This window comes from Panicum virgatum, chromosome 5K (genome assembly GCF_016808335.1).
Source record: "Panicum virgatum strain AP13 chromosome 5K, P.virgatum_v5, whole genome shotgun sequence".
Classification (NCBI taxonomy): Eukaryota; Viridiplantae; Streptophyta; class Magnoliopsida; order Poales; family Poaceae; genus Panicum; species Panicum virgatum.
Window position 1 is genome coordinate 719,484 of NC_053140.1, and position 18,782 is coordinate 738,265.

Below are 18,782 nucleotides of genomic sequence, written 5' to 3' on the forward strand. Positions count from 1 at the left end.
AAAAATATGAGACTCAAAATTGATATAACAAAGCAATGTTGGATTATATCGAATGACTACTAAAACAACTAAATTATCATTTTAATTAAAAACTTTGCAATCCACTCCATTCTAAATCTAGTCTAATTCAGGTTCTCATGTGAAGTTTCTTCAATTTTGATTCCTTGAAGTCTTAACATCTTATATACCCATACACATATTCTAATGTGGATTTATGGCCTTCGGCACCTTAGCGTGGTACTTCATGGAACTTCTTTAGCTCTTCAGCTCAAGTGACAACCTCACATTTGATGCCATCACACAAAATAGGATCTGTACGTATGCCAACGAAAAATAAAAAGGTTGATGGCATAGCATATGTAATGCATAAATATATATTCACGCAGAGAAAGAGAGAGTAAATAATATTAATATTAATATTAACAATCAATATTAATATAATAATGATGAATAATTAAATTGATAACAAATACCATTAAATTTCCTTCTAGTGTTGATTCCCACAATTCCTCTTGTGCTGCTTAAAGAGATTGAATTGTGCTCGGATGCAGCCAAACATCCTACTCTATATACATATGGTATGAAAAATTAAATACTACAAATTATTGTTCTGCAAAATTGACATCTACGAATCATACTCACCCATATCAGCCTGGACGAAAAGTATGTAAATTGTGCTATAACCCCCTACATACATGGGGGGCAAACCCTTCCCATAAATCTCTCGGCCTTATTTTATGGTGAACTCGAAGAAGGGAAGTATGTAGATAGTGCTATAAGATAGTTATAAAACAAAATAAGAAAAAGAAAAATGGAATAAGGAAAGTATGATTGTTTTATGCTTTCATACTTCTTTGTTTCCCTTTGCCGCTTAGCTTCCCTTTGATGTGTGGAATCATCTACAATTGTAAAGGAATCATCTAGCAATAAGATCATTTGTTTATTCATCACAAACGTGAAGTTGAAAGTTTATAATTACATTTATTAATAAAAAATAAGAAATAAAAAAATACCATGGTCCAACATGTTTGTGATATCTCCAAATGGCCAACAGCCATCCATTGCTATGAAAAATATTCATCTGATCAAAGCATACCGTTTGCGTTGAGCCATGATAACAAAATCTACATGGATCACGAATCTCTACTAACACAGGCCTCTAAAATACATGATTCTCTATAAGCAGCATACATGAGAACAAATTAAATCTTACCTCTAGCTAGCAGTTCACCAAAGAGCTCGATCTATCGTCAGGGGCAACGGTGGAGAGCAACAACCTTTAACAGCAAATCGACGAGCGCCAGTGGACGGGGGCGTGGGTGGCTAGAACTGCAACGAACGACGGTTGACAGGTTGATCTGGATGTCGGTGGCAGCGTAGACGTTCCTTCAAAACATACAGCATGTGAAGGTGCAACGGGGAACGCCGGCGGCGAAGACCATATACAAGTTTACCTCTAGCAGCATCAAAACGATGGTGGCCAGCTAATCGGTGGGAAGCACAACGATCGATGGCGCCGGTGGTCAGGGAAACTCACGGCCAGCAGATCAACGGGTGCTGATGGGAAGCAGATCGACGGCCGCCGTTGCCAGAACAGCAATGTGTGCCGATTGACCGACATGGCCGCCGATGGTGGCAGGGAGACTTACGTGTGCTGATTGACACCTTCCAAACAAAACACACATCCTGTGCGCCAAATAAATCATGCGTGTGCGTGTGCATAAGGGAAGAAAGCCAATCAGCCCCCCCATCATTAGTGCCATGCGTGTCATGCATGAGTGCCAAATCAGGTCCCGTCATTAGCGCCGTGCGTGTTCTGGGCCGGCGTGCATATATTTGGAAGGTACTTGTGGGTTATGGGGTGTGGGTATGTAAAATTTTTGGTGAAAAAAAACAAGCCTTTTGGGTGGAAACATTTTTTATCTATCGAAAAATGGAACTCCACCTCCTTTCGTCAAACTTTTTAGCCTGAGAAGTGGGACCTCCGTGAGAGGTATGGTGGGCCTAATCTTGGTGAGAAAGATTTTCAATTTTTTCAACTTTATAGTATATATATATATAAATAATAGAAGATGTACCATCATCATTGACTGCGTATTAATTTGTCCTCTTAATGAAAAACATACTCAGGTGCGGTCGTGAAAAAAATAAAAACTTCGGCTACAGATGATACCTGGTAGCACAATGCAATCTTGGCAGAGAAAACAATCTCTTCCTATGTTGGATCTGATTTGCGCTCAAAACAGAAGTATTTGTTAGGCACATAAAGATATTCTCAGATGCAGAAGAATATATGTCTGAATCTGAATATGTATGAATAGATGTAGAAATATGACCACAGAACATCTCCCCTCATTGCGACAAAGAACTAAGTCATGTGCATGCATCCAACAATGATCTCATGAACAATTTAGTTCCATACAGTCATAACGAATCAAGATCCGTATTGTTTACGGTGTTCCCATCGCAGTGTATAGTTTCAAAAAAACAACGAACTGTGCTGATAATACACATCATGATCCAGATAATTAAAAAGCACTTGAGACACATACTGATATCAAATTAAATCCGTACGTAGAAGTGAAAGTGATCGGGTGCTCTAACCTAAGAGGGGGAGGGGGTGAATTAGGTTCTAATAAAAAACTTGACATATGGCTCCAACTAGTTTGCACAAAACTTAAACTAATTCAAGCTATCTAGATGTGCAACTAGGTTGTTCTAGTGTGAAACCCCTATCCCAAAAGAATTATGCACCCTATAGCCTTTCCTAACAAGAAACTATTCTATGAAAGTAAAGTCACAAAGGTTGCAAGTATTAAATGCGGAAGCTTAAAGAGCGGGATAGGAGATAGCAAACTCTTGACGCGGGTGTTTATCCCGTGGTTCGGTTAGCCACAAAGGCACACCTACATCCATGTTGTTGTAGCACTCACTAAGAGTATTGCTACTCGGCCACCAAGTCTTTTCCGTGAACACAATCACAGTCACCTTGGCCCCGGGTTCCACTAAGGAGCTTCTCCACAAAGGATGTGGGTCTCCATGTCCCCCGCACAAAGATGTCGTCGCCGCTCCACACCAAGTCGGAGGGTCGATGGCGTTGCCGGCGAGCTTCACGCTCCAAGGTGTCGGCGCACCAAGTTCTTGTTTTGGTTCGCTAATGAACCACAGCACAAAAGGCTCGAAGCCTTGCAATCTCACTCACTAAGAGCTAATCCTTTACACAACACTCTCAAAGTGTGCTAAGGGCTAAGGATATGATCTTGATGCTCTTGTATGGCTTGGAGATGTTTTTGGGTGTGTGTGGGATGTCCAGCAACTCCAGCAAGCATCAAATGGCCGGGGTGAGGCGTATATAGGCCACCAAGTCTTGTAGCCGTTGCTTCAACGGTCAGCAGAAAATCTGCGTATCATCGGATGAACCGATGCCTCTGGCTGGGGTAGCGTCGGTTCATCCGGTCACTCATAACCCGAAGTAGCCGTTGAACTCCTGACAGCTGACACAGTGACCACCGGTTGAACCGATGCTTAGACGTCGGTTAAACAGGTCACTCACAGCACTCAACTCTTCTGCTGACGTCATTACACCGATGGTATGCACCGATGCTTCACCGGTTCAACCGGCGCTTAAGTCTTGGCTCTTGCGCGACTTGCATCGTCTCTGGAACACAGTACGCCCAATGCACCGATTTCACTTTTTGAACCATCGGTTCATCCGGTGCCTATAAACTGACTTGGCTTCGATTCCCTTCTGCACCAAGATACCATGGCGTCGGTTCTTCGGGCCTAACTTTGCCTATCTTCTCTTTGTCATCACTTGAACCTAAAAGGCTGAGAATGATTATCCTAACAATCCAATTGTCGTGTGTGTCATCAATCGCCAAAACAATATATTGAAATATGACATGAGAGGCCATTTTCGCTACAAGAAGGACATTGTACTTACGCATGAACAAAATTTTTGAGCTTACATGTACATACAAGTGTTTATTTGGGAACGGAGTGAGTGGCTAAGTTTTGCATACGTAGTTAGTAATTTTTAAAACCATTGGTGCTTATCATAAATTCTGATTTGAATGGCGCCACGAAGAAAAAGTATTTGCACATTAAGTCTCGGTTCCGTATTCATTATTAATAAAATCTAATCTTAGGTCACATGCACGGTTGAGTGTTCATCCGTAACAAGTAACTTGACTCAGAAATTTGATTCCTCATTGGACTGCTTAGTTTTTGCATGGGGCTGAGCTAGCTGTTTCTGACCTAGCTAATTGCACGGGAATTAGAAAAAAGCAACGCCACCATGGTTAGCTTGCATTGATTCTGTGCTAGCTGCACACAACACTCTAGCATAAATAAAACTGCCGAATGCTGATGAGAATAGTTTTTGTTGGTTGAGGTATATATATGCATCTATCACTGAGCTGAGCTGGCCTTGGTACCTGCAGGCTCATCATCATCAGTGGCTCACCATCATATACAATTAATTAAAGAGGTGACAGCGATTGGGGTTCTTGTCACGTGCCAAGTGGCCACAATATATATATATATATATATATATATATATATATATATATATATATATATATATATATATATATATATATATATATATATTTGTTATTCAAGACAAAGGAGAGTAGCTGGATCCTAAATTACATTTTAGGAGGCCTTGCTAGCATTGGTTTTATTAATTAAGCTATATATGTATTTGGCTAGCTAAAAACAAACAACGACTACGCATACATAAATATCCGATCGATCCGAACGTACGTGTATGTGTAGTCACTCTGTTCAGCAGCTCCAGCAGCCTCCAGCCCAACAATATTTTCTTCTCACACCGTTCCAGCACTAGCTTCCAGCCACCAGCCAGCCAATAGTATTTTTCTCTCACACCACTCCAGCCACCAGCTCCAACTCCAACCCAGCGAACAGAGTGGCTAGTATGTGATTTATGATTTGGAGTATACGACGACAGCGCACCAACTTTTATTTGTGTTTTAACCTGCACTTATCAATGTCATTGGGTTATGTTTGTGAGTGCTGTCTGTCGCCTACCCCGCATGTATGTGTAGCCATTTTTTTTTTTGAGATACATACATGGCCACTTGGGAAGGAAAGGAGAGCTAGGCTGCTGTCATGTCACTGCTGGTACATGTAACCCTCATGCCAGCATGTCATGCTTGCTTGCACACCTGCTTGTACCACACTGCATCATCTGCCTAGCTAGCGGCCACGAGACTCCATTCTATTCTCTATACTGCTACTACTTAATTATGCTGCAAATTTGATTAGCTGGGTTTGAGTTGCTTAACTTTAATTTGACTCCTGGCCATGGATGGACATACTAATCTAATCTAACCTAATAATAAGATAATCCGTTATTAATTAAACTTGTAGTAGCACCAATGCAAATCAAACGAAATCAACCCCCGCTTTTGTGTGATTAATTATTGGCCGAGGGGGTTGCTTCTTTGGGGAGCTCACGCTACCCCCAATTCCCATAGGTGTGGGACCCACCGATGGAGCAAATGTGGGCCACACGCGAGAACTGCCTGCCAGTGCCAGTAGTATTGTACGAGTACCATCTGGCCCTGCAGCTTGACCATGGATGGATCTTCCGCGGAGGCACGCCGTGTGAGTGTATTCATCTTTCTTTCTTGTACGTAGACACAGCGCAAATTTGAGACAAGTTGCGACGCGTAAACACTCTCTCTTTACGATAAGAGACACTAGGTGTATAGTATAGTATTAGTATAGGTTAGTTATTGGAATAAAATTATTGGAAGATTAAAAAAGCAAATCCCTAATCTATTATCTTATTATTTGGCTAGCAAATGGAGCTTCCACGTTCGCTCTCAAAGCCTAGAAATTCCCACGTTAATCGGAGAAAAATAAAAATTACCTACCACTGTCATTACGATAAAAATTAGCCTAAAATACCCCTGCGCCTAATTAAAAATCACCCACCAATACCATTATGAAAAATAAAATATAAAATACCATTTTGCTATGTATCAGTTACAAATATATACTCTTAATAAAAACTAAAGCTAACAACAATCAATCAAAATAAAATGAAAATAAGAATAATTATCTGCATAATATTATTAAAGCTCAACAAATTAATAGTTTAATTGTTTTAATCAACAATAAGACATAATTTACGATAATGAACAGGATGATGTATGATAAAAAAAATAGTATAATCTTTAAGTAAGGATACAACGACATGTAAATTTTTGAATTTTCAATACTAGCCACGCAAATACGCGGACTATATGCCTAATTAATCTTAAAACTACTATTAGAACATCTCTCAATACAAGTTATCGCTGAAGATGGTCTAGTCTATCGCCCTCGTCGCATGCAGCGAGGGTGAGGGCACAGAGGATCCTAGCTACCGCCTCCCTGTCCCTACTCCAGCGCAGCTTGCAAATGCAAGGGGGGCAAGGCTCCTCTTCATTGACACTGGCAGTCTGGCCACGACCGGGGGTGTTCTCCAAAAATCATCATCATCGCAATCCCTCTCTGGCGGCTTAATGACGTGCCTTCCATAATCTTCCTTCCTTTTGACATCTATACCCTTGGCTGGCTGGCTCCCTCGCACAGCCACGCCACCCTGTGTGGGGGCATCACCGTAAATTCCAGGTTGGCTTTCTTGCCAGCCCATTATATATCACTCTCATGGAGCGGTGGCACCTGTACTGCGGCCCATTCATAGGCATAGGCTGGTGATCATATCACAGCTCCACGTCTCCAGTTCCAGTCTACTCAGCCCCCTGCATGTATGTAGAGATTCTGAGTTCTTCTTAATTCATGGTTTATTTATATTTTTTTGGGAGGTTTTGATTGATACAAAAAAAAAAACTGAAATCTTCTTTCGTTTCTTGTTGCGTTGGCCCGAGCAGAGAGTGCTCCTCCTTAATTTGAAGGAACAAGCAAGAAAAGGAGAGAAAGATGACCAGCGTTTGGAAGACCAAGGTTCTGCCCCGCCTCAACAAGATCTTTGACAAGGATGGCAAGAAGGCGGCGGCGGCCGAGTTCCTAAAGTCCTTCAACAAGGTACACAATAATATATCTAGAGGAGCGAGCTCTGATGATCGACGACCCTTTCTGCTCTGCATCTTCAATTCGTTTTGCTCACCAATCACGTACGTCTTAATTAATTTGTTCGTTGTGTATTTAATTTGCAGGAGGAGATTGGCAAGGAGATTGAGGACAAGAAGACAGAGCTGGAGCCCAAGGTTGTGGAGGCTTATGAAGCATCTCCTCCTGAAGTTAAGGTAATAAACTCATGTCTTTCTCTCATATCATCAGTACATGTTTGGTTGGTACCGTGTTGCTTGCTTTAAACATAAAGAACTCATCTGTATGTATGGTCCTTCTGTTCGTCACTGATGGTCTGTCTATTTTACCTGATCTACAAACTATTAGGCTCTGTTCAAGGACAAGAAACCAGTCAAGATCAGCAAGAAGAACTCGGCTGCAGCTACCAAGTTGCTCGACGAGCTGGCTAAGATTGGTAATAATAAACATCTATATATCACAGCTTCAAATAATTTGTTACTCGCTCTCTGGTCCCTATATATAGTAGTACGTGCCATTCTATCTTTTTTTTCCCTTCTCTTGCATCACGTCTAGTTTAGTCACACATAAAAGACCATATATATATATATTACCCTCATCGTACTCTTAGTCAGCACAGTAATTATATTTATATATATAAAACTGTATTAATTTAATTCTTTGTTCTATCAGAGCGACATCAAACTGAGTGGTGAAAACTGCACATATATAATTTCCAGATATGAATTTCTTGTGGACAAGTCATTTCCAGTGGTGTGGACAAGTCATTTTCTTGGGGGGTTTATTTCTGGAGTAACCTTTTTGTATCTTTCTGGACAAACTAAACTTTTATTCTCCTTTATTTGGTGTTCAAACAAACTTTATTCTCCTTTCTACTCAAGCGAACTGCATAGGAATCTTCTCAGCTACTACGTGCTACTGTAGAGTACTATACTATGTTTCTTAGGACAGAATTGAAGCCCAACACAAAAACAACAAAACCAAGGGACAATTCCAATTTAGTCCTCGATTATTATTCATCTCTTCAATTATTCCGTGGCAGGCTGTCCATGCATGGTTCTTGTTGAACAAAAAAAAAACATCTTGTTATTGTTGCTGCTAATATAAATTTAAATCTGCTGATTTGTTTATGTGCAGAGTTCCCTGGAGCAAAGCTGGTGAGCGACGCGGTGGCCAAGTCCGGCACCACGCCCCTCTCCCCGGCGATCACCTTCGTCTTCGACAAGGTTGCGCCATTCATCCCCAAGGAGGAGCCCAAGGCCGAGCCGGAGGCCACCTCCCGGGAAGTCGCCGTCGAGGAGAAGAAGGAGGAGGCCGAGCCCCCGGCCGCTGCGGCGACGGAGGAGGCTGCGCCGGCACCGGCGGAGGCGTCGGAGGCGGTAGAGGAGAAGAAGGCTGAGGAGGAGAAGCCGACGGAAGCCGCAGCCGAGGCCGCGGCGGCGCCACCAGCTGAGGAGAAGAAGTGATCGCCACGCCAGTCGACACTGAATGAAGAAGCTAAGCAAGCAAATTAAGCTACGTAGCTAGCTCCGATCCTCCTCGTTGCTGGTAAATTGAAGTTACCTTACCGTGAGATTTAAATTAAATTACTCCCTCTCCTTCTTGTCAACCACGTCGTCGTATATATATATATATATATATATATATATATATATATATATATATATATATATATATATATATATATAGTAGCTAGCTGCTGCACAAATTAATTTGCATATATATAAGGGTGGTGGATGCATGAACATTTGTTATTCTTTTGTGTCACCTCGATCGATGGATGGACCTTCTGTAAATTTGTAATGGGTTTTGCCTTTCTTGTTTTTTTTTCTTGATTTTGGGGTGATTAAACATGCACGTGTAATTATTTGTATTGATATGTTTGCTGGTGGTCATATTTAAGAAAACAACTCGACGATCTTGTGCCTATGATTTTTTTTTCTTGGTTTCCAGCCTCAGGACATATCATTAATTCTAGGATTATATATGTATGAGAAACAAAATGTTAAGCGGGAGTGTGTGTGTGATGATGATGATGATGTTTGAATGACCTAATAATGAGCGTACATAGACGGTACATGCATGCTGATCACTGAATTAACCAACCGGTGGCCTCTTCACAAGCAACGTGGATAAGCACGAGAGAGAAATTAAGAAAGAAATTGCTAACAAGTGTACATGTGTGCCAAATTAAAAGGAAGTCGATCTTGGCACGAAATTAGCTAGAGTTGCATTATATTGGAAGAAGCAAGCTGAGATCGAGATAAGTGATGATAACTATGTACAGGGTTGGCAGGCAAGATCAATCAGCAGTGGCGCCCTCAAGGAAAAGGACGTGATCTTAATCCTCTGGATCTATTCTTCTCTCTCTCTCTCTCTCTCTCTCTCTCTCTCTCTCTCTCTCTCTCTCTCTCTAACGTAACGCGGCTTCACTCCATCGTCATACATATCATCTATTCTTTATTTTTTTCTATAAACAAAAAAGGCTCCATTTGCCAACTTGTCTGATGTATAGAAATAAAATATGCACAAGTTATAAGGATCATCGGAAGAAATTAAATCAACTAATTAACATTATTAATAAAGATAAAGAAAGTAAAGATTCAGAAGGAATGAATAAAAGTCATTATTGCTGATTTGATCGATTGATAAGCCTGCCTGCCTGCCTCCATCTGACGATCTGGGTATCAGATGTTTTGCTTAATTATTTGCTGTTTTAGCTAGCTAGGTCCAGCATGCAGCTGCCATCTGAAATGGATCTGGATTCAGTGAGCGATCGAGTGATCCTTTTAGTCAAGGGCAGCAAGAGAAAAGTAACGGAGGACCAATTGATTCGATTCATCCACAGAAAGAAGGGAGCCCCCTGTACATCTTGTGGAAGGTAGTTAAGCAAATTATCTATAATGCTCACTAAAGTTCATTTATTGAGAAAATGTTGATTCAACCATTGGGAAATGTTAAACCAGTGTTTCGAAAATGCTGAATCAATATTTTAAAAATGTTGAACCCAACATCTTTCTTCATCTTCTCCGGCTCCGGCGGCGGCGCAGTGGCGGGGCAAGCGCGGGCAGCGGCGGGCGGGTGCAGGCGCGCGCGGGCGCGGGAGGCGGGGGCAGCCGGCGGCGGCGGTGGGGAGAGAGAAGTTGGGGAGAGAGAGGAAGCAGGGTTTGGGGTGAAATCAAAAGTTGTGATTTGTTTGCACGAATCTCAAATACTGGAAGTTGGAAGATAGGTTTTCTGCAGAAAGAAAGGCCAGGCCAGAATACATTTATGAACTAGGCCCGTTTAAACCCAGCTCAACAAGCCCAAGAAGTCCAGCCCGCCATCCGTACATAATAAGCCCAGCCCGTATAGTGCTCGGCCCACTGAGGCCAGCTAGTAGTAGTCAGTCTGTTGCGAGTGACAGGCAGCCACCGACCGGCCGGCCGGCTTCCGATCCCATGGCGGGCTACCGCGGCGCCTCCTCCTCCGCCTCCTCCGCCGCCGGGGGCGCCGCGGCCTTCGCCACGCGGATGCTGCTCCTCCTCACGCTTCTGCCGCTCGCGCTCGCCGCCTTCGCCTTCGCGCTCCAGTGGCGCGGCGGCATGCGGGACCCGGCCGGCGCTGCCTGGCCCGCCAACAAGCAGAGCTTCCCCGGCATGGAGAACAGCCCGCTCGGATCCTCCTCCTCCTCCCCAGGGGTCGGAGCCTCCTTCTTCGCCGTCTCCTCCTCGTCCTCCGCGGCAGCCGACTGCGCCGAGATCCTCGGCCGGAGCGCATCCTCCCACGGAATCTCGCTCTATCGCGGATGGAACTTCGATTCCGAATCTTCCATCACCCCCAAGGTTACCTGCTTACCCACGATCCGATCTGATCTGCCCTGCCCTGCCCTGCCCTGCCCTTTGGAGATCCCATTTTTTCGACCCCATCTCGTGCTGCTCAAATACTCTCACCACTGTAATGTACTGTAACTAGGACCAGGAGTTGCTCTATTTTATTTTTGGCAAATTGGTCATATAACATAATTATAGTTTACCAGTGAATTTTTTTCCTTGCATTTACAATCGCAAAGTTGCACTACACGGAGATCTAACTAATACTGTCCCGTTGACATATACGAGAATTTAGGCATCAGTGTCAATCCAAGTAAAGCTTAGCAACTTTTTTCTTCTTCTAATTTTGCCGGGTTAAGATAAGATAACAAGTTGGTGTATCACGCCCATGTGTTTCTTAAAATCTTTGATCAAGTTGACAAGACTCTGAACATCATACTGGGTCTTATCCAGATGATTTATTTCAACCTAAAAAAATCATATCCTTTTCAATTGCAAGGACCTTCAAGCTAATTCTTTATTTTGGATTGCAGATCTGTATCACGGGAAGCACATCTGCTGGCCTACACCAGATTCTTCCTTGGTTGTATTACCACAAGGTCATCGGCGTTTCTCATTTTATTCTCTTTGTTGAAGGCGAGGCTGCAAAACCAGCAGTCACCTCTGTTCTTGAATCTATTCGGGTAAACAAGTCATTTCACACCCCCCCTCCTTCTGCTTGTGATTTCTTTGCGTAAGCTGCCACTGACTTTCTGTGCCCCTTCTTTAGGGTGTAAAAATTGTTTACAGAACTAAAGAACTGAAGGAGAAACAGGACCAAAGGTATGTTGATGGACTTAACAGTTACATGACAATCTTTTCAACATAAGCAAAACCCGCTACATGTAAGATAAGTTTAGTTGCAAATTTGATCTGCAGCTAATGTAAGTTTTGATAATTCCACTTTAATAATAAGGTATACGACTGGAATGCATTGAAAGAAAATAATTTGATAGAGGTAACGAGAGGGATGGCAAGTTACTTGTTTCATTGCAATGCTGTAATTGAACAGTCCTGATTATCGAAGCAAATTCTGTATTTGTTGTTGTTGATTGGGTCCTTTAATTCTGTTTTCCTTACCATATGCATTTCTGAAGTGTCGTTGTTTATTGTTTGGTTCTCTAAACACCATTGTTTCAACCATTTTATGATTTCAGCCGCATTTGGAACGAGACTTGGCTGGCAGGTTTCTTTTACAAGCCATGCAATTATGAACTATTTGTTAAGCAATCACTTAACATGGAAATGGCTATTATTATGGCAAGGGTATCAATAATTTCTTTCTTTCTATTTTTTAGCATCTATTCACACAGAAATCTTGAATTTGGTGGTGAATTGATGCAAATGCTGCCCCCTTTTTATTATCACAGGATTCTGGAATGGATTGGATCATTCACCTTGATACTGATGAGTTGATTCATCCAGCTGGTGCGAGAGAGTACTCTCTTAGGCGATTGCTTTTAGATGTCCCTGACAATGTTGATATGGTTATCTTCCCCAATTACGTGAGTCACAGAAGTAACATTATCTTTGTTGTAGTTGAATGCTCTAGCATGCTTCACATCTCATTATTGTATTTTTTTTTTCCAGGAGAGCAGCATTGAACGGGATGACATCAAGGATCCATTTACTGAGGTATGTGTAAGCTACTGATGATTCACTGGCTTATTTAAGAGAATGCCACCTGTATATACATGGATTGCCTCTCACCGCTGTAGTTTGGTGAACATTTGTGCATTATAGAAACTAATTGGTCTAGCTCATACAATTTACCAAACCATTGCATAAATTTTCACCAACTTTTATGCGTGCAGGTTTCAATGTTTAAGAAAAATTACGATCATCTCCCAAAGGATACATACTTTGGCCTATACAAAGAAGCAACACGTGGTAATCCAAATTACTTCCTCACTTATGGTAATGGAAAATCAGCTGCAAGGGTTCAGGAGCATTTGCGTCCCAATGGTGCTCATAGATGGCATAATTACATGAAAACCCCAAAGTAAGACATCTGAATATGCTGAGGTTTTTCTAAAACAAATGTGCAGTCAACAAATTTCTGTCTGTTTCAACCAGATGGTTTATTCACCTATTTCTTTTGCATTTTATTTGTAGCGAAATCAAATTGGAGGAGGCTGCTATCTTGCATTACACCTACACAAAGTTCTCGGACCTAACCTCAAGGAGGGATAGGTGTGGCTGCAAGCCAACTAAAGAAGATGTGAAGCGATGTTTTATCTTGGAATTTGACCGTTTGGTGAGCTATCTTTTCTTCCCCTTGCTATATCTTCATAGCATCTATTGTTGTCATATGGGTACATGCTACTTTGTGAACATCATAACTGTTTTCTGGCTGAAACGTTGATATACTTCATCCCTTTCCTGTTTTTTCCCATTTTTTAAGCTGAAGGACCAACTTGGAAGTTCTTGATTGACACTTGCCAAAAAAGGGGGTGGGGGGAACTGATGTGCCTTTTATTAGGTATCATGTTCACATATGGCTAAGTGGAAGGACTAATGCATTCCCCCTTTTACTCTTTCATGACAGGCCTTCATAATTGCATCGACGGCTACTGAAGAGGAGATGAGGAACTGGTAAAACCCTTAAGCTCTGTGTACCAACCATGCCTCCCTAACCCCTCTGAATTAAGAGAGAGATCACATTTGTCTGACTACTTTTGTTCAGGTATAAGGAACATGTTGTATGGACTGATAAGGACACCAATTTGAAACTTTTGAGGAAGGGTGTGTTAACACGTATATATGCACCAATGGTTAGCCCTGATCCCGATGTTGAAGGCACCAGCTCATAAAAGCTTTTTCTTGTTGCTGTGAGCTAATGCCTTATGTTTGCAGGCTATCATCCGCGGTCTCAAAGAATCTGGCGTCTTTACCTCGGCTGTAACATCAGCGAAAGCACAGTCAAAAACAAAACCATCGAACATGGGTCTTGGAGACAAGGAGTCCATGGTAGCAAACATAACAGTTGGCCATGAAAAATTGCAAGCTACTGTAAGAAAGATCCTAGAGATGGTTGATGCCCAGGAAGAAGCGATGCCGCCAATGTCACCCCCTGGTTTTGTTGAGCTGACCGAAAGTGCTTTGTCATGAGGCCATGTGAGATTCTGGAGTTGCTCTGGACGGATGATGCTGGCAGGCTGTTGATGGATGAAATTTTAACCATGCATGAAGAGTTGAACATATAGATAACACACGGAGAGGCTTGTTTGGTGGGTGTATCTTGCGAGTCCCCATTGTCTTGTGCTGAAGTAAAATTGCTTTTATTACGTAGGCTGGTAAGCAAGTGCAAGACATGAGAATAGTATACCACTATACTGTAATATATGCAGAAATCAGGCGAATCTTTGTCCTGGTTTGAGTTAGGTTGATGTTAAATTCCTAATGAGAAGCATATATATAATGTTGCGGTAGCGGCGGCTGACGCAAATGCAATATTTATAGACTTGTAAACTCTGGGCTTTCTAGCTCATATCCTATGGATCAATGGCAGCAGGCTAATGAAATAGCTGAATTGCCTGTCACTAGAGAAAGGGCAGAATGTTGGCCAACTTAAATTTAAATTTGGGTCGAATTAAATGGTTTGTAAGGGAGACAAATATATAAACCATAATTGTGAAAAGAGCTGAAAGGAAGCACCACATCAAAATGCATCATTGCTGTCTTCCATTGCATTGCAAGAGGAGATCAAATCCCGAAAGGTAAAGGTAAGAGCATCTCTAGCGGTTTTCCAATAATTCTTTCCCAATAATTGGTACTGAGAGATATTTCGATAGAATTATTGGAGGAGTTGCTTTTATATTCTTCCAATATTTGTCCCAATATAACTAGCGTATTGAGAGAGAGTATGACCCTCTCTTTATTTGAGGGGAGTTAGGGTGAAATATTAGGACAAAACCCAATAGTTATTGTAAAAAGTGAGATGTATTGGAGAATTGCAGGAACACACTCTTTTTCTAATAGTAGTTTATTGGAGAATGAGGGACTGTTCTAGATGCTAACAATGGGAGCTCCCAAGGACAACCCGCCCGTCTTCTTCTGCCCACCAACTTCGCCGCCAAGCAAAACCCCAGCAGCTCTTCCCCCGCCACCACCGCCGCCCCGCAGACCCCATTCTCCTGTCCCTCCTCCGCCGCCGTTCCCGCCCGGCTTCTTCCCCTCCTCTCCCCTGCCATTGCCGCCCCCATGCCGCCTCCTGATGGGGGTCTCGGTGCCGGCGCCCGCCCGGGAGCGGGAGGAGGACCTCGCCGGCGTCCCACCCGAGCTGCTCCCGCTCAAGAAGAGGGTCGTGCGCTACCACCCGTACGCCGCGGCCGCGGCGATCCAGGAGATGGCCAGCCACCGCAATTACCACGGGGACCTGCCGATGGCCGGGGAGCGGGACGACGGCGGCGGCGGCCTGCGCGCCGAGCTGCTCCGCCTCCGCATCATGCGCCCGGCGCTGGTGCTCACCAAGCAGCTCACCTTCTCGGACCGCAGCCGCGACAAGGCGTGCCTCCTGCTCCCCGACGGCCTGGTCGCGCCGTCGCCGCTGCTGGGCATGCTCACGCCCGCGGAGCGCCGCCTGGTGCTGGGTGCCGGGCTGCCCGTGCCGGCGTTCGACCGCCTCGGCCGCGCCTACCGCATGCGCCTGCGCCGCGACCCCAAGGCCCGGACCTACAGGCTCACGGGCCAGTGGTCGCTCTTCGTGTCGCGCCACCACACGCGCGCGGGCGACGCCGTCGAGGTGCGCGCCTTCCGCCCGTCCGCCTGGCAGGCGCGCCTGGACAAGCACGGCGAGGGCGGCCTCGGCATGGCGCTGCTGCACCTGCACCGCCGGGATGACACCACCCAGGCCCAGCTGGGGCTGGGCTACCGGGAGCGCGACGCGGCGGACGGGCTCCTGCGCATGGCGGCAAGCGCCAGCAGCCCCCCCTGCAACACGCGCCATAGCCTAACGTCAGGCTGGTGGATATGATCCCAACACACAAGTTCATCTAATTCTGAGGGTTTTGTACTGCAGCTTTGAATTGATCATGCAGGTTTACTTATCAGGCGAAGTAGAGATATATGGAATTCCATTGCATGATGATAGATGTTGGATAGATCATGAACTGGATCATATATGTATATTTATATATACTAGACAGATCATGGAGTGGAGGATGCAACTGCAAGGCCTGGCTGGTACAGTGGTATGTATGGAGCATTTTCGGAACATGAGTGGTAATTTTCTATGTCTGTCTCACCTATCTAACGCTAAGCTCGCACTGTAGTAATAATTTATTAACTACTTAAAGCAAGCATATCATAGGGATGGAGTTGAAATTGGAACAGTAGCCAGGTGCTGCTAAAATTCTTGAAAGACAAGTTAATTCCTTTATTGCTTGATTCTGCTGCTGCAATTATGAATTGTGATGTCTATTTTTGCAACTTTACTGCACTGGGCACTGCATATTTGCTCAAAGGAGCTAGGAATTCAGTTGTGATAATATATAGCTCTACTACATAGAACACTGGTCTTACTAATTTCGCAGGCTGAGGCACCATCATCGCCACTACCGCTTCTTGTTCAGCTTCCTCTAGCACCAGATTATTTGGGAGCCGTCGATTCCTCACCGCGTGCGATTGGGATCGCTCCAATCGCAGCAGCGAGCGCCCCGGCTCCAACACCGCTCCCGGCGCCTCCGCCGTCGCTGATGCTAACAAGCTCGCTACTGCACTGCCCGTCCACTGCCGCCGCCTTCAACTCACCCCCGCCGCCAGCCACAGCGCCACCTCGCCCTCCGCCGGCCAACCCGTCATCACCGCCGGGCCGCCCCCAGCCCCTTTCGGGCCGCTGGCCATGGAAGCCCCGACAACCCCGACAGTTAACCCACCCCATTTACATGTGGGTAACCCATTGAAAAGCCATGTGTCCTGCTAAATATTTCAGAATTTGCATATAGGACACAAAAGGACCCTTGCATACAAGCAAGGCATTACCAGGGTGCTTCCAGTTTTGATTTCAAGTGCTAGTCCAACATAGTGCACTTAACAGTTCTTCCTAGAGAGTTTTCGGAGAGAAGAACAAGCAGCCCGAGTTGTTTTCATTAACATGAAGATGAATAATCATGGTGCAGACAGCGAACATGAATAGGCTGCTGAAACCAACAAATTAGTAAATGACATCATGACACACATTGCCAACAGATGGCCAATGTCTATATGACGGGGATCAACTCTGAGAAAATTATTACAACAACTGAACAAAACGTGCTCTCCATGATGTATAGGTATGTTTAACTGACACTAGTAAGAAAGTTGGTGGACCTCTTTTGCGATCCGGAAGATCAATCGCCCCCTGCTCCTCGCAGACTTGCAGGGCCGCCGCCGTAGTATTAGACTGAGGCCAACAAGAGCAGGCAAACGCATTTTGCCTTTCCAGTCAGCCACTGTTCATGCGAGGCATTACATCCAACACATGAGGCAAATCGGAAACGCAAACTGCTTTCGAGGAGAGAGGAGTGGTAAAATTGCGATCCCTCTCTCCTCGAATACATTTGATCCGCTCTGCCGCGCCGCCGTCTTCTCCCATACCCGTCGCTCCTCCACCGCCGAGTCCGAGCCGCCATGGCCTCCGCGCCGCCGCGCCCCTCCTCCGCGCCGCCGCGGCCCCCTGCTCCCTCCTTTCCCCTGCGCCCTTGTCGCTCCGCCTCCCTCCTTCCCCGCGCGGCGAGCGACGCTACCCCTCCTCCCCTGTCGCAGCCGGAGCAAGGGAGGAGAGGGGGCTGGACCCGGCCTCGACGGCGATGGAAGTCGAATCAACGACGGTGAAGCTCGAATCGACGCCAGTGGAGCTTCAATCGGCTCCTACAGAAGCGAATCGGCGGCGGCGGAAGTCGATCCTCCACCGCCTCCGAGCAGGGGAAGTGAGGGCCAGCGCCGGCCGGAGACGGAGGGGAGGGGCGGCTCCGTCGGCAGATGGAGGGGAAGGGAGGAATCCCCGAGCGCGTAGGGGACGAGAGCGGGCTCCCACCTGCGCAGGACCAAAGCCAAAAGATCCCTGAGCGCGCAGGGGACGAGAGCGGGCGCGCAGCATGGCCGCGCCATGCAGGGAGGTCAGCGGCCTCCGGCGGACGACGGCCGCGGCAGCTTGGCCGCCGGTGTCGGGGCGCCGGGGAGAGAAAGAGCTCTGCCTCGCGCCGTTCCACCACCGCGCGCCGCGGCAGCAGCAGCAGCAGCAGGGGAGGAGGAGTCAGCTGCGGCGGGGCGTCAAGGCGGTGGCGGCCATCAGTGAGGACCTGCCGAGGCTCGCGGCGCCCAGGAAGAAGGGCGCGGCGGAGGGCGGCGGGCGACCCGAGAAGGTGCTGATGCGGGCGGCGCTGACAGTGCGCCGGAAGCAGAAGGAGGACCTCAAGGAGGCGCTGGCCGGCCACCTCGATGCGCTCTGGGACATGGTCGGCTAGAGCGCCGCGCTCGAGCTCATTAGCACCAAGATCCTCCTCTTCCCCGCGGTTTTTGCGTTCGCTGTTGGAGAGACGAAGTTTTTGCCTATCCAAATCTTACTGTTCACGCGAGGCAAACTTCCATATGCCTTCCCATTTTGCGCTCTATTGTTGGAGTCAGTCTTAGAAGCCGAAGCAGTTGACAACCAAATCAAACCCTAGCAAGAAGGGAAAAGAAGATGAGGAGAAGGGGAAGGGCACGAGATGCGCACGGAGGGGGGGTTGGGTGGGACCCGCACCATACCCAACCCCACCCAAAATTAATATATTTAGTTACCCAATCACACCCAATCTAATTAGTTAATTTCTCAACTCTAACCAACCGCCCCATTACAAGCGGGTAACTCATAAAACCCATGGGTTC

General features: G+C 45.6%; 3 protein-coding genes across 3 annotated transcripts; all 3 read left to right on the forward strand.

Moving 5' to 3' along the window:
- Positions 1-6,624: 6,624 nt before the first annotated feature.
- LOC120705486 (salt stress root protein RS1-like) lies at positions 6,625-9,010 on the forward strand. The gene is made up of 6 exons (XM_039989830.1): positions 6,625-6,782; positions 6,906-7,059; positions 7,191-7,280; positions 7,432-7,519; positions 8,221-8,704; positions 8,759-9,010. Exons 2-5 carry the CDS (start codon positions 6,955-6,957, stop codon positions 8,547-8,549), a joined length of 612 nt encoding a protein of 203 aa, XP_039845764.1. The 5' UTR covers positions 6,625-6,782; positions 6,906-6,954; the 3' UTR covers positions 8,550-8,704; positions 8,759-9,010.
- Positions 9,011-10,447: 1,437 nt separating this feature from the next.
- LOC120705484 (glycosyltransferase-like KOBITO 1) lies at positions 10,448-14,476 on the forward strand. The gene is made up of 11 exons (XM_039989827.1): positions 10,448-10,907; positions 11,429-11,578; positions 11,665-11,717; positions 12,092-12,200; positions 12,305-12,439; positions 12,525-12,569; positions 12,749-12,936; positions 13,050-13,191; positions 13,483-13,529; positions 13,621-13,708; positions 13,791-14,476. The coding sequence occupies exons 1-11, from the start codon at positions 10,524-10,526 to the stop codon at positions 14,043-14,045; spliced, it is 1,596 nt and encodes a 531-aa protein (XP_039845761.1). The 5' UTR covers positions 10,448-10,523; the 3' UTR covers positions 14,046-14,476.
- A 28-nt stretch (positions 14,477-14,504) lies between these two features.
- LOC120705485 lies at positions 14,505-17,111 on the forward strand. The gene is made up of 2 exons (XM_039989829.1): positions 14,505-16,157; positions 16,469-17,111. Exon 1 carries the CDS (start codon positions 14,947-14,949, stop codon positions 15,907-15,909), a length of 963 nt encoding a protein of 320 aa, XP_039845763.1. The 5' UTR covers positions 14,505-14,946; the 3' UTR covers positions 15,910-16,157; positions 16,469-17,111.
- The last annotated feature ends 1,671 nt before the right edge of the window (positions 17,112-18,782 follow it).